General features: G+C 35.2%; 1 protein-coding gene across 1 annotated transcript in view; it reads right to left on the bottom strand.

The window, feature by feature from the left end:
• Positions 1 to 16,968, bottom strand: part of DCC (DCC netrin 1 receptor) — a 771,150-nt gene that overhangs the window by 614,239 nt on the left and 139,943 nt on the right. Inside the window, exon 3 of the mRNA XM_059408072.1 lies at positions 14,433 to 14,717. Within this exon, the coding sequence (XP_059264055.1) occupies positions 14,433 to 14,717 (285 nt within the window). The remainder of the gene's footprint in view (positions 1 to 14,432; positions 14,718 to 16,968) is intronic.

The raw sequence follows: 16,968 nt of genomic DNA, 5'->3' as shown, positions 1-16,968 counted from the left end.
AAGAAGGGGGTGGGATTATGGACATTGGGGAGGGTATGTGCTTTGGTGAGTGCTGTGAAGTGTGTAAACCTGGTGATTCATAGACCTGTACCCCTGGGGATAAAAATATATGTTTATAAAAAATAAAAAATTATTAAAAAAAAAAAAAGAAAAGAACTTCTGTGACTAGAGGTTTATTTTGTTTTGTTTTGTTGCATATGAATGTCCAATTGTTCCAGCACCATTTGTTGGAAAGGCTATCCTTCCTCCGTTGACTTGATTTTTTTCCTTTGTGAAAGATCAGTTGACCATCTAAGTGGGTCTATTTCTGGGTGCCCTATTTTGTTCCATTGATCTGTTTGACTATTATTTGCTGATATCATAGAATCTTTACTGTTGTAGCTTTCTAATGAGTTTTGATGCCAGGCAGTGTATTATTCTCACCTTTCCAGGTCTCCTGTCTTCCCATAAATCTTTAAATCAATTTATGAAGATACACAAAATAACTTTAACTCACTGAGATTTTGTTTTTATCTTAAAATATCAGTGGTTCAGGCATCACTGGGCTCATATTGCCACAGAATAACCATCGGCTATTACTTTTTTAGACAGAGCATATATATTCCAGACAACTTCAATTTCTGCCTGGCCCATTTCATCTATGTTTATTATCTTTGTAGCTTCATTGGAGGCATTAGGGTTTGTGGCCTGATGATAGGTGTAAAAATGTCAGCTATTGGCAGAGAAATTTGGTCTTATTTCTCCAAAGATAATTCTCTATAAATATATAACCTCATAAAGTCTAATATTATGGAAGTTCCCAAGAAAGCTAATAGAAATTTTCTTTAAAAGTAAGTAGTTCATATATTTCACAACATTGTGATGGATTAAATAAGCTCACAAATTGTTTGAGTTCCTCTAATCCAGAATGGAGGGTCTAGTTCCTCAGGATTTAAATCTGGCCTGACCCTATGTTGTGTTTTGGTAGGGTTCATACTGTATGAGCTCCGGAGTCAAGACCTCAAGAGGTCTTACAGTTTCTGTCATGACTCTTTCTGAGACCAGCATCTTAGTCTAGTGACCTGAAGGCACATGGAGGACAAATGAGACCCCCAAACCAAAACCAGCACCAATTGACAGACATGTGACTGAGGCCATCTTGAACCTTCCACTTCAGCCAAACATACACAAGGGAGTCAAGTGAAACCAACAGAGGAACTGTTGACATACACTGCAGGATTATAAGAGAGAATAAATTATTTCAAGTCACTAAATTTTGAAGTGTTTTCTTATGTAGCAATAGCTATTTGCCTTATTTTTCTCCTTTAAAAATGTGGTTCTATTTTAAGAGGAGTGTCAAAAAAATAGATTTATGTTTTAAAAGAGGGGGGATAGAGATATAATTGCCAAGGTTATCTTTGTATGACAGAATCATGAGTGGTTTTTATTTACATCTTTGGATTTTTCTCTATTTTCAAAGGTTTTTATAAAGACATATTATTTTTAGAGTAGGGAGTTCTGTTAAATTCTAGTGTTGCAAGGTGAAGGATAATTATACAAGGAACAAGGAAATTATAAAAATGAATGATTAAAATAGAAGACATATATTTAAGAACAGATGAAAGTTTTCTCTCTAAGCTCTAAAGTGGTATAGATACAAAAGCCCTAAAAAGAGCAAACTTGAAATTCTAGGTCATGACTCTTTTGTTAACTAAATTGATTTTAATGCGACTATGATGGAATTAGGAAATATAGAAATCAGTTTTGTTCTTGCTATATGGGCATTGACTATTCAGATCCAAATGAAATTGTTCAGCTGAACATGGCAATTTTTTCCAGTTAATTAATGAGTATGATTTCATCTCAGGAAATGGCATTAGAATACCAGTTTGCAATACTCTATTTCATAAACTGGGTAGGTAAGTATACAAATGGTCATTTTATATTTATTCTTTAAACTACACGTGTTTCATATGCTTTTATGTATGTTCTGTATGTTTTAAAATAAAAAGGGGAGGGAAATGCCAGGGCAGACTCGAGAAAACACATTTGGCAATAGATTTAAAATCGAAAATGGATAGTTTTCCCTCTGTCAATTTTTTTTTTAATTAAAAACAAACAAACAACAAAAAAAAGCAGACCTCCTTCATATCATGTTCACGGAAGTGATGCAAAAAAAAATCATACAACAGTTTTTCTAAATTGATTACAACCAGTCAGATTTGCTTAGAGTAAGAATCAGTTTAGCTACTTCCTTTTGGGGGTGAGGAATATCAGCAGGCCTCTCCATCTGACCTGATTTCATTGTCATCCTGGTGGCAAAAGAGCTAATCTCAGAGAGCAAGCGGGTATAGTATGTAACTAGAGGGAAAAAAGTCCTTACAGGGATACTGATCTCTGACATACACAAGTTTCATTTCAAGTGTAAAATCACCTTATGGCAACATGTTACCGTTGCATATGCTGTCCGGCCTGCCTACCTTCCTTCATTCCTTCCTCCCTTTCTAAGTTTTTAAATGGAAAATTTGGCCTGTTTAGCTTCATCTGTTGTCTGAGTTGGAGAGGATTAATCTATAATCATTAGGAAAATGAATCATGATATAGACTGTGGATCTCACAACTGTTTGGTTACAGAAACATGTGTACTCTTAAAATCTATCAAGGACTCCAAAGAATTTTTCTTTCTGTAGGTTATAGCCATAAATATTTACCATACTAAAAGTCAAAATTGAGAGACTTTTTAAAATATTTATTGAATTTTTATTTATAACTTACCATAATATATGCATTTTTTAAAATAATATAAAAATATTAGAAGACAGGTACTACTTCATATTTTTATATATTTTTTAAAGAGTTTGGTTTTAAATAATTTCTACACCCAAAATGGGGCTTGAACTTATAACTCCAGAATCAAGAATCACATGTTTACTGACTGAGCCAGCCAAGCACCCTGAGTTTTGTGAATTTTTTAATGAGTAGTTTAATTGAGAATAACTAGGCTGTTGTGTTACTTTCTGCATTCACTTTGTTCTGATATGTTGCTTTGTTTGTGTTCTATGAAAATAATCCGATGTCAAACAAATAGTTGGGAATGGAAAGTGTATTTTAATAGCATTTTCAAATAATTGTCAACTTTATCCTTTAACACTAACACCAATAAATAGTTCCTTGAAAGTTAGTTGTAATGTGGAATCTGACCCCATATTGACAAACATTTTGCACTATTATATAAAAATCTGTTGCTGTATCTTTCATTTTGTATAGATCTGTTTACCCATGCGTGATACTGACCCATCAATGTATCATCCTTTGGGATGGCACAGGGAATTAGACAGATCTTCCTAATGTTGGCGTATTTCATTACACAGTATCAAAACATCCCATTTGTTACTATCATCACCAATCCCATCAGAAAGGCCTTTTAATGTTGTGATGATGTCAAGCTCCTAGTGGCAGATACAAGTTTTCCAAATTTCAGTTTTAACTTAAAAGCCTGAAAGCCTTGGTGGCAGATACTATTTTCCTTAAACTGACTGGTTCACTTTGTTCATTTTTCAGAAAATGTCTAACTAATACCCATGTCTGAACAGCTCTGGTTTTCCTGTTGATTGCCTTTTCAAGTAAAAATGGAGTTCCATTTAAAAAAAAAAAAAAAAAAGAGCTAATTCAGTTTGAAACTCTGATGATCGCAAAAATCAAAAACTAATGCACTTAGACATTCTTTATATATATATCCTCTTTTGATACTTAGAATACTAAAAAATATATGAACTTAAGGATTGAGAATTAATAAAGGTAATAAATTTTACTGCTTCATGAAAGGTATTCTGAGTCAACATGGCAAAACAATACAAAAAATTGTATTATCATTAAAATAGGTTTGACTCTGCAGATCTCCTAAAAGCATTTTGAGAAACACTAAGGATCCCCAGACCAATCTTTGAGAACTAATCTAGATGGTTCAAACAAATTAGCCTATCTCCTGAGACATTCAAGAAGCCCATTTCCTTTCAACAAGGGAATAGTTTTGCATCCTTGAAATAGTAATTGATTAAGTAGAGGTGCTTGGGTGGCTCAGTCAGTTAAGTGTCTGACTTTTGGTCTCAGTTGATGTTTGATATCAGGGTCATGTGTTCAAGCCCTGTGTTAGGCTCCAGGCGTGGAGCCTACTAAAAAAAAAAAAAAGAAAGAAAGAAAAGGTGGATGTCATCTTCCTCTTTCTTCTTCTTCGTATTGCTATTGTTATTGTTATTATTACTTTCATTTGTGAAGGCAGTGAAAAACTTACGTATTTACAGTCACTGTCTTTCAGCAATAGATTATTAAAAGTCAAGCAGTAGGGGTGCCTGGGTGGCTCAGTGGGTTAAAGCTTCTGCCTTTGGCTCAAGTCATGATCCCAGGGTCCTGGAATCGAGCCCCACATCAGGCTCTCTGCTCAGCAGGGAGCCTGTTTCCTCCTCTCTCTCTGCCTGCTTCTCTGCCTACTTGTGATCTCTGTCTGTCCAATAAATAAATAAAAATCTTTAAAAAAAAAAAGTCAAGCAGTATTTTGGATCAAAAAACCTGACACATTTACCTACACTTCACATATTTAGAAATAGTAACTCAACTGTCTTCAGGCCTAATTACCCAAAACCTCATGGAGAAGGCACACTGTAAAGGAAGAGAGAGAGAGTATTTTCCATTTTAGGGCATTTCAATGAAAAAAAAAAGTTTCTATTAGATGTTACATGGGCCATATTAACTGAGTCTGTGAGGCCAATGAGAAGCTAAATTTGACTCTTTATTCCCAGGTTGTCCCATACATATCAAGACCACCTGATTTTGTCTTACCTCATCATAGATAACCAGACTCACTACATATATCATCCAACACTGGGTACAATTTAGAGTGAAAGGTAACTCTCTTTATAATTATTCTAGGACACTAGATCTGCCTGACCCTATTCCCTGCATAGTGGAACACAAGCTCACCCAGTAATGACCAAGACTTTCTTTTCATGGGGCCATTTTCTTCCATTACTGTTCATGAATCTCAACTCTGAACTTATATGCATAAAAATAAAGAATAACTGAGGAAGAGAGAAATTTAATTATGGACTACTGGCATCTGTGTCAGAAAAAAAATAAAAGAAAGAATGAAAAGCAAGAAAGACCAGTTTTCACAACTTAATAACTATCTTCCTCAAAATAACCAGTACTTGCTCTTACGTTCTATGCTTTCTGAATGCAAAACCTTTTTTTTTCCCTTGTTGTATATTCTTTGGTTTCCTTTATTAAATGACTGCCTCAATGGAATATCAAACACTTTTCCAATTGGAAATGAAAGGACACTGCAGGCTACCGTCAGGTATTCTGTTTGATTTCTTCCCAGTCTTAAGATTTACAAATTAATTTAACTTTCACAGAGTGAGTTTCCTGTCTGCATCCTCAATTTCAAGCTGCCCAACTGTTCACCTGCTGGCTCCTTAGTCATCCCCCATCTAGTTCTGTTTCAGGAAATTCAGCAGGTACCCTGTGTCTTCAAACACAAGCAGGTGTAATATGTGCTCTGAGTGAAAAATTCCATCAAACTCCTTCTAACTCTGTATTTAGAGTGTCTTTTATTAAAAACCAACCTAATCCAGACTGATCACAGGAATCAAAATTTATTTAATCAAAAAGGAAAAAAAACTCCATCTGGCTGAAAGCCAAGGAGCTTTGAACAGAGAAGAAGAGAACCATTTCTCAGGAGCTAGTAGTCATCACTCCACGATTCTATTACTTCCCTTCCTCATTTACACCAATTCAGTACTAAAAATGACATTCCCTCTCTGTAAATATTCCTACATCTGCTCATATTTCCTCCTTCTTTCTCCATGTACACACACATACTGCTATTTGTAGATAGAGTTTGGAAGATGAAAGCGGAGTGTCTATTCTTATCATTGGCATATGGTTATATCCCTTCTGTCTCACAGGCAAATTTTGAGTCTATCAGTTTCATTTTGTAGCAGAGTTGAAGGAAATGGTTTTTCATTTATAGTACAATTTTTTTTTTGTAATTTTACAGCTGACAGTAGAGTCCCAGAAAACAAACGCTATCATTATGATGTGTCGAAGTTAGTTTAGGGAACCCAGAAATCTTCATAATTTATATAAATGCATAAAGTGGCATTTAAAATTTTCTAGAAAAGTAATTATTTATTCTATAATTTTTAAATTGTTTTTATTTTTTAAGAATTTTTAAGGTCTTTTTTTTAAAAGATTTTATTTATTTGAGAGAGAGAGAGAGATGGCGACAGAGATAGCTAGAGAGCGCACAAGCAAGGAGGAAAGAGTAAAGAAGGCTCTCCACTGAGCAGGCGCAAGGCTCAATCCCAGAATCTTGGGATCATGATTAAAGCCAAAGACAGACACTTAACCCACTAAGCCACCTGGATCCCCCTACTCTAACTCTTAGTTTTGTTAAATATATGTTAAATATATATATACACGTATACACACACACACACACACACACACACACACACACATATATATATATATATATATATATATATATATATATATATATATGACTCATGACTAAATATGTCTTTTTTATGCTCTGGGAATAAACTGGTATCAAGCAAGACCAGAGAAGGAAGCTCTACCAGTCCCTTCATTAATTTTTGTGACTTTACACTCATAGGTTATAGGTCTGGCTTCCACACATGCTCAGAAAAACCTCTTGTTTGTGAGTCAGGGCAATTGGCTAATTAATTAATTAATTAATTTGAGAGAGCTGGGTGGGGAGGTAGAGAGAGAGGCAAACAGAGAATTTTTTTTTCCCCATAGCGAGAATCTTTTTTTTTTTTTTTTTAAGATTTTTATTTATCTATTTGACAGAGGGAGATCACAAGTAGGCAGAGAGAGAGGAAGGGAAGCAGGCTCCCTGCTGAGCAGAGAGCCCGATGTGGGGCTCGATCCCAGGACCCCGGGACCATGACCCGAGCTGAAGGCAGAGGCTTAACCCACTGAGCCACCCAGGCACCCCCATAGCGAGAATCTTAATCAGGTTCCAAATCCAGTGGAGCTTGATCTGACAAACATGAGATCATGACCTGAGCACAACTGACTGAATGACACAGGTGCCCCTAGTTTTTAGTAATCAGAGTTTGTCAAGCAAACTTGGACTCTTAAGCACTGTGATTACAAAAGTGCAGTTGGAGATGAATGTGGAATAAAATAATAAATGAGAGCCCTGGTAGTGAGCAAATTTGGAAAGCCTGTTCTAGGCCAACCTCTTCTCTTAACAAATAAGGAAACTAGGGATTTTAAGAAGATTCAGTGAATTGGTAATTGCTAATAAAGATAAAATACAGAAGTCTTATTTATCTTCTAACCCTTATTTCTAAGCCAGTGTCTTTTGCAAAATTTTGCCTAACAAACAAAATGATGTTGATGTAAACTTTAGGGTGAAAATCATGTATCAATGCACTACTAGAGAAGAAATAGGTGAGTATACTTTGCCTTTTCATAGATATGAAAAGCAAAAGCAGAAACACAGTATTGTGGGTAAATAGCATAAAATATATATAACTACCACTAAAAAATGAACACTTAGATATCCAGAATAAAAATCAGCTAATTTACTCTCAGATAAATAATCTTGACATGAGAATCAAATTATTTAAGACCGGAACTTCTAAAATATGAAAGTAACTATAACAGTTACTAAGGACTTAGCAATTCTAGAAATTGTATTTGGCTTATTAAGTTAAAACCTCATAACCACCCTAAGAAATATGTGACATTACTCTCTACATTTTGCAAAATAAATTAAGATTTAGATTAAGTAACCTGCCCTAAATTGCACCACTAGTACGTGGTATGACTGAGATTTATACTTAGTCTGGTATCATACTCCATGTTTATAGCAACTTATTATAATAATAGCTCAATAGAGCAATATTAACTCAATATGAAATGGAGTGTGGTCGTCCATATACTGACTCCTTCATGCAGTCTGAATTAAGTCTAAAATATTTAGGAAACATGGACTTCACTTGGTTCAAATATAATATAGTCTTATATTTCATTCTTTTGTATGTACATGTAAGAGAGAAGCAGAGGAAACCATTTTATCCAACTTAGATCTATGAAAGGTTAACAGTGTTCTGTTTATAGCCTGGCATAAGAAATAGTTTCACTCAAAGCTAGCCCTCCGCCCCAAAAAAAAAGAAAAAGAAAGAAGCAGCAAACTATGGAAAAATCCTTTAGTACAGTGAAAAACATTAAGGATGATACAAAAATATCAGTAATACATTAATCTGTACATTAATCTGATTTGCTCTTCACTTTCTTATTTCTGCTTTTCTGTGTGTATGTTTATATCATGATATATCTTATTTTAAAACTTTCAAGGATTCCCAGCCATCAATAGGTGAATAGAATCAAGCCTAAATTCCTAAAAATGGGATACAAGATTCTCCATAAAACAGGTTCAACTTCACATTCCAGATTTATCATCTGCTATCATTCTACAAATGGTTACCTCCTGAATATCTGGCAAAGGAATCATCTCTACAAGGAGTCTGGAAATTTTCCACCTAGAACTGACTTATTGTTTGTCTGTGCTGATTTGGAACTAGATGTTTACCTGAATTTACCATTCCCAGCCTTACGTTATTCATATGGTTACATAAGTGAATTGTCTGGCTCAATGGTTAATTTCAAAACAAAGAATGTGTCGTCTTTGTTTTTTCCTACAAACTGTTTTTCTGCAAAAATTATAAAACAAAGCAAAATGTAATTAATTTTATAATATAAATAATACTTAGTCAAACTAAATAATTTTATGTACCCATCAATAATAAATTCTTGGTCATGGACACAATTCTGAAACTGTTTGCTTTAAAACTAAATAAAATAGTTTTCCTTTAAGTAATATGAAGTTTGAAATGTTTCCATTAAAATGCCTTTCAATAAAAATAAATATTATAGAGAAAAATCATTCAAAATATACCTTTAGTCCAATTGATTCCATTAAAAGCCAATGCTTCTAAATTATACAGAGATTTAGAGTTCAGGTCTATCCAGGACCCAGAGTCATTTAATTGCAGTTAAACGAATGCACAATAGATTGAATTACCAATTGATCAATTCAATTAGGCCATTAAGAAAACTGAAATAAGAGTTTCAGTGGATGGGCCAGTTATTTTAGTCAACCTAGCGCCCAAAGCAGATTTATAATTCAGCAATTCAATCTACTGCTTGGCACTCAGATGTCATGAGAACTGAATAAAGCAAACCTGGCAATCCCAGGGGCCCCACAATACCTCATACATTCCCCATCACGTGCAACAAAATACTTCAAACCATCTCGATCTTACTTAGTGTTGTATTACCATTATTTCCCCCAAAAAAACCCTTGGCGACAATTTAATACTAACTTACTCTGTTAAAAACATACAATTCCTAATAAGCAAGAATTCAATTTTTGCCTTAAAACATCAGTCAAATTAAATTAGCTACTGATTTCACTACCTTTGAATGAAAGAATTATGCATTTAATCTGAAAAATATAAAATGTTATGAGGAAATCTTAAGCAAGTATGACATTTAAAAGTTTGCAATTTATTTTGAACACAGTAACACCACTGTTCCATACCCAATCTCAGAGAAATATGCCACTGCCTCACTTTTACTGAGCCTGGTTTCCACCCTCTCCCTCATATGCCTTATGTGATGTGTTTCCAAGACTTATCCTTAATGAAGGTCTCTTCCCTCATCTTCATTTCTGAATCCCATTTGATACCACCATGGGTCAGTTCTCTCCATGGAATGGAGATGAATCTTGTGACTTTACACTCATAGGATATAGGTCTGGCTTCCACACATGCTCAGAAAAACCTCTTGTTTGTGAATCAGGGCAATTGGTTAATTAATTAATTAATTTGAGAGAGCTGGGTGAGGAGGTAGAGAGAGAGGCAAACAGAGAATTCTACCTTATCTCCCTCCCTTCAATTTATCTTCCTTACCTCCAGTTCGTCCCCTCCAACACTTCCTGTGCCCTATGACCTTGTTAAAAAGACTAAGTGCATATTGGGTATCTACCTAAAGATACAAATGTAGTGATCCAAAAGGGCACGTGCACCTGAGTGTTTATAGCAGCAATGTCCACGATAGCCAAACTATGGAAAGAACCTAGATGTCCATCAAGTGAATGGATAAAGATTATATATAATATCTTATATATATATATATATATAAGTATATATAAGTATTATATATACTTATTATAGTATTCCATTATATAATATGTATACATATTATATAATGGAATACTATATATACTATGTAACCATAACATGTTTGCATGTATCCTATATATAGGATATATAAAAATATATATATAGGGCACCTGGTTGGCTCAGTGGTTTAAGCCTCTGCTTTCGGCTCAGGTCATGATCCCAGGGTCCTGGGATCAAGGCCCACATTGGGCTCTCCGCTCAGCAGGGAGCCTGCTTCCCCCTCTCTCTCTGCCTGCCTCTCTGCCTACTTGTGATCTCTGTCTGTCAAATAAATAAAAATAAAATCTTAAAAAATATATATATAGAAGAAGAATCAATGAAACAAGATGGAATTGGGAGGGAGACAAACCATAAGTGACTCTTAATCTCACAGAACAAACTGAGGGTTGCTGGGGGGAGGGGGGTTGGGAGAAGGGGGTGGGATTATGGACATTGGGGAGGGTATGTGCTTTGGTGAGTGCTGTGAAGAGTGTAAACCTGGTGATTCACAGACCTGTACCCCTGGGGATAAAAATATATGTTTATAAAAAATAAAAAATTAAAATATATATATATATGTATATTTTTATATCTACATGTATATATATATATATATATATATATATATATAGTATATAGTATTCCATTATATATAATGGAATACTATGTAACCATCAAAAACCCCCCAAATCTTGCCATTGCAACAATGTGGATAGAACTAGAGTGTATTATGTTAAGTGTAATAAGTCTATCAAAGAAAGACAATTATCATATGATCTCTCTGATATGAGGAATTTGAGAGGTAGAGTGGGGGTTTGGGGGGGAAGGGAAGGAAAAATGAAACAAGATGGGACCGGGGAGGTAGATAAACCATAAGAAACTCTTAATCTCAGAAACAAACTGAGGGCTGCTGGGGGTGGGGGGAGAATGGGAGGCAGGGATAGGGTGGTGGGGTGATGGTCATTGGGGAGGGTATGTGCTATGGTGAGTGCTGTGAAGTGTGTAAGACTGATGATTCACAGACCTGAACCCCTGAAACATATAATACATTAATTGTTAATTAAAAAATAAATTAAAAAAAGACTAAGTGCAGGTCCCCTGAAAAGCTATGATGTCTCCTTTCTCTATGCTGTGCTGATGCTGGTCTTCTGACCTGGGGTACATTTGCTTGCCTTTCAAAACTGGTACCTGGCATTTCTATGTGAGGGGATGCCACTACATTTCTTCCTTCACAGCATAGTCCATTTTCTTTGTCTTTTGGGGGTTTTGTTTGTTAGTTTGTTTGGTTGGTTTTTTTTAAGATTTTATTTTTTTAATTTGACAGACAATAAGAAATAAGCACATGCAGGGGGAGGAGTAAGCAAAGGGAGAGGGAGAAGCAGGCTCCCCACTGAGTAGGGAGCCTGATACAGGGCTCAATCCCAGAACCCTGGCATCATGACCTGAGTTGAAGGCAGACGCTTAACCTACGAGCCACCCACATGCCCCATGTTTTCCCCACTACGTTATTGCTGTTTTAGGGCACAGTCTCTGAAGTTTGGATTCCTAAGAACCAGCATGATGGCAGGTATATTAAATTCACTCAAAAGTTTGTTGAATGATGTATTCATTTATTTAGTAAATAAACTGAAATTGCTCACTGAATAGCACCATTTCAAAATAACTATTTGATTCTTAAAATTTGAATTTAATGGATCTCAGTTATTTGGTGATATCAAGCACTTGATATATAAATGGGACAACTTTTACTTTACATAAGCTTCAATAAGAATATCAAATTATATATTAATTAGTACTAGATAACTCTCTACACACATTAGCATTTATGTTTCAAACACAAAAACAGATATCTTCAATCAAGATAGTACTTAAATGACCATGAAGAAGAATATATATTTTTTAAAGAATGGTGACTATTCAGATACCACTTTAATACTTATAAGTTTGGTGGTTTCCTATTTTAACTAATTCCATCTTATGTGATTAAATAAGCATTAGAATAGAGAGTGGGTCATCTCTCTATGTAATTTATTACTTCCTCATATTGATACTTACAGAAAACAGGTATCAATTCAGAAAGGATTAGCAAGATTTTAAAAATGAGAAAATCATAAATGGCAATTAAAAGAAACTGGAATTACCATCCATCCATCCATCCATTCATTCTCTCACTCAATTTTGTACTTGTGGATTTGTGGATTTGACCTCTAAAACAACTTGTAAACTCAGTGATAAATTGGACAAACATATGCTCCTTCAGTAGATATTTTACATGATCAGTAGCATAGAAAACAGGCTTAACCAAGTATGACAATAATGTGTGTGTGTGTGTTTATTACCTCACCTCATAAGTTCTTTTTAAAGTTTATATTTGAATTCATAGAACTTCAAGAAAACTTCTCATTAGCTGTAATAACTTCAAAAAATTTCCATTTCCATTCAGATAAAAAAAATACCCATACACTTCCAAAGTACCGTGACATATCCTTGATTTTATCCAAATTAATAATATGAAATTTGGCTTTTAAAAAACTCTCCACAGATTATAATGCAAAAGTGTCTTACGAGGTGAATAAATGTAAATGGTGTTTTGGTGTTTGTGTCTTTCAAAACTTTCTATTTCAGATTTAATATTTAATAGCCCAACTTTATCCCTTAATGCCTCTGGAAAACACACCTTTCAGTCATAGTAAGATAGGCTAACATAGTCTTGCCAATTTGCTATGTGGCTTTCCTAGGCTTCCCATCTGATTGACTTAGATGCATTATTAAGGACATATGAATATAAATATTTAAAATTTTTGTGTATCTAATGGATGCCTAAATAAGTGCATGCATGTGTTGGGAATAAATGCTACATTTGCATCTGTCACTGTCTAGTGGATGGAAGGAAACAGTGGTGCTGATGATTATTAACACATTATTGACACATCAGTCACATGATGTGACTGATGGAGGAGAGTACACAAAAGAATTAAAAGAGGCTTCAAAATGTCCTTATCAAAGTACCTGGAAATGTTCAAACTGCCAGTTTACTTTTGAAGAGACTTAGGACTGTTACCCTCTGCCTAGTTGAAGGGCTTGTGATAACTACACGAGCATGTGAAGACAAAAGCCAACATCAATGCTTTGATAGGGGGTCTGTCCCAACTACTCAAGTGCGTGTCTTCTTTGTGATTCTCACAAATGAGTCTTTATAAACCCTCCAAGGGTAACGAAATAAGAAAGTAGGTATTACATAGAAGATCGTAGCAGTTATTGCAAGAAAAGAGTTGTTAGAAAATCTCCAGTCTAACCTCTGGTCATTTAGGAGAGGAAAAGGAGCCCAGAGTCTTAGATTTGCCAGAAGAGAAAGGAAGATTAAGATAGAGGAAAACAACTTTCCTTATCATAGTATCAGTCCCACCATATTGTAATGATTTACATGCCCATGTTCACCCAGAACTCTAACAAACCAGGCTCTGGGTCAGTCTTAATCATTGCTACATCCCTGTACATAGCACAGTGTTTCTCAGAAATGAGTATATGAATTGGTGAGGAAATGAATGCTCAGTATTAACCTGGGGAACATTTTTTTTTTTTAGATTTTTATTTATTTATTTGATGGAGAGAGATCACAAGTAGGCAGAGAGGGAGAGAGGGAAGCAGGCTCCCCACCAAGCAGAGAGCCCGGTGCGGGACTCAATCCCAGGACCCTGAGATCATGACCCGAGCCAAAGGCAGTGGCTCAACCCACTGAGCCACCCAGATGCCCCTTGGGGAACATTCTTAACCTTGCAGAGCCTCACCTTCATCCTTTGAAAATGGGGATAATATTCATGGCTTCTTAGAATGTTATCAGGGGAAAATAAAGTAATACATTAATGATGCTTGGCAGTGAGCTTTACACAAAGAAGCGCTCATTGTGTATTAATGGGATGCATGAATACATCCATGAATAAAGCCAGATATAAAGAAAATATATATTTCTTGGGAAACTTCAGCTATAAAACTGGGAAGAATATGGAAAGCTTTTGGCTTACCCTCATCTAATGTCTCATTTGGACAGAAACAACCAAACAACAACAACAACAACAATGTAAAGCAAAACCCCAGAACTTAAAACCAATTACAAAGCATTTGTTAAAGGGAACATTGTTGTTCAAACGACTCCAAAGAATATAATTCATAAGAAAATAAAGAGCACAGCCATACCTGACAGAATTCTGACTTCGGCTTCGTTTCCTGTTCTTGAGCTGGCTGGATTCCGAGCTAAGCATCGATAGATTCCAATGTCCCCCGGTTGAAGTCGGCTGATCTGCAAGGCTCCAGAGGGCAAGACTACCACTCGGGAGTCTCCTGGGATAGGAGTCAGGTCTTGTTGGTTTTTTTGCCAGTATATTGTTGGCATAGGTTCCCCGATGACTTCACACTTGAGTAGCACTGTGTCTCCCATGAAAGCTGTGACAGACTCTGTCTGGGAAAGGAACCTCAGTGGTCCTAGGGGAAAAAGAAAGAAGGAAGGATAAATGCATTAGAAAAGGCATAATAATCATCAATAAAAATAATCACATTGGTATTCTTTATAAAAAATTATATTTGAGGGGAACCTGGGTGGCTCATGGGTTAGACTCTGCCTTTGGCTCAGGTCATGAACTCAGGGTCCTGGGATTGAACCCCACATCAGGCTCTCTGCTCAGGAGGAAGCCTGCTTCCCCCTCTCTCTCTGCCTGCCTCTCTGCCTACTTGTGATCTCTCTCTCTGTCAAATAAATAAATAAAATCTTTAAGAAAAAAAATTTTATTTGATGTTTTGTACAATTTTATCTCATTTGCTCTTCATATTTTACCACATTATGTGTCTGACATTACAAGTTTCTTTGACTAAAAAAATGATAAACGTATTGCCATTAATCTCTAGAAGCTTATCATTTTGTTATTCTTCATTTATAAAACAGCCTTGTAAAATAAACAGAATACACAAGAACATCCTAATTTTACATATAAGGAAAATGAAGTTAGAGAAATGGAATTCCACACACAAGCTTACACCATCCTGCTACTAAGACCTGTTTTTTTTTTTTTAAGTTGACTCCAAACATAATGTAGGACTTGAACTCATGACCCTGAGATTAAGAGTTACTTGCTCTACTGACTGAGCCAGCCAGGCACCTAGTTCTTTTGAATCCTAGTCCTATGTGCTTCCAAGTATATGCCTTTGGATAAAGGATTATGAAGTTAAGGAGATTCACAAAGGACTGGCCAAATGGCATAGCCTACAGCAATTTCAATAAAATGGGTGACATTAACCACTAATTATAGTAACAGAGAGCACTCTTGTTTGGGTTGACTGCTTCAGGTAAATGATCGTCAGTATTTGCCAGTTATAGTTGTGGTATACTGAGAAAATGAATTAGATTAGCTTGTGTTTCCAGCCTGGCTCGGCGATCTACTCTGTAATATTCCTTTGGTAACTTTTTTTCATTTCTATGGGCTGTAATATGTGATAAGAGCTAACTCAACTTGTACAACCACTGTGATATTCATATACAGTAACATGTGAAAAGATGCATTCATATGGATGATAAAGCAAATGTAGAAAAAAGAAAAAAAAAAAAGAAATGACAAAAAGAAAATAAATTGACCATTACTGAGCATGAGCATAGTGAAAGAGAAGTCTCCCATATCATGATGTTGTACATGAGAAGGGTAGAAAATATTTTGATCTTGCCCTGTTTCAGAACAGATGGATATTTATGACCCTAGTGCTTTGACAGTGAAAGCTTTTAAAATATAAACATATTTGAATGAATTATGCCATCACTGATAGAACATTAGCAATTTTATTTTCTAGAGTTCATTTAATTAAATAATTTTAAATTCCTTGATTCATGTTTCATTCATTACAGTTATATTCCAATATTTTGATTTTCACTTCAATCTTTTTGGAATTGTTTTCATTGTGTGTTCATTTCATAATAAAATTTAATTCGGTCATCATTTTGGGATTCAAATCAAGTTTTTCTGACCATATTTTATGTTATCGCAATGTTTTTGATTTTACGTATTTGTTTTAACTGAGTCAAAATTTCCTAGGCCCAGGATCAAATTTTACCAATGAATTTTCCATCAATATGTAGGCAATAACAAATTCTATTGTACTCAGTTTTAACTACTATTAGTTTTATTAGTTTTAACTACTATTAGTCTATTAATTCTCACAGACCTAACTTTCCTTACAATTTGAAAAAAAAAAAATTGGGGGAGTCAAAGAGGGAAAGACAAGATGACTTAATTAAAACATCATAATTAAATATGGGACACATTCAGAAATGCTGTAGAAAAGCCTCCTTCTGTAGCTGAAAGTGGGATTTCATTATCTCTTTCAGTGATTAGATTATTTGAACCACCAGATAATTGAATATATGAAATAGTAAATTATATCAATATCACATATAGAATAGGTAGAAGATATCAAAGATGGTTTGCCACTCATTATACCTCCATTCACATTAACAGACCTGCAGATCTATAAATGCAATGTTAAGGCTGCTCTTAAGTAAGAATGATTAATTCCAGACCATGCAGTACCACTCATACTTGTGCAAATATTAATTTATCGATTGAAATTTATCCCAAACACAAGGTACTAAAATTATTCATCTGGATCCCCAGTTAAGGCTTTAGAATCTGGATTCTCGGATTTGTCTTGTCTCCATGCTACAAATGTATCAACAGGGGGTGCCAGCCAC

This window comes from Mustela nigripes, chromosome 8 (assembly GCF_022355385.1).
Source record: "Mustela nigripes isolate SB6536 chromosome 8, MUSNIG.SB6536, whole genome shotgun sequence".
NCBI classification, from domain to species: Eukaryota; Metazoa; Chordata; class Mammalia; order Carnivora; family Mustelidae; genus Mustela; species Mustela nigripes.
The sequence above is the reverse complement of the archived record's forward strand: the minus strand, read 5'-3'. Positions and strand labels throughout refer to the sequence as shown.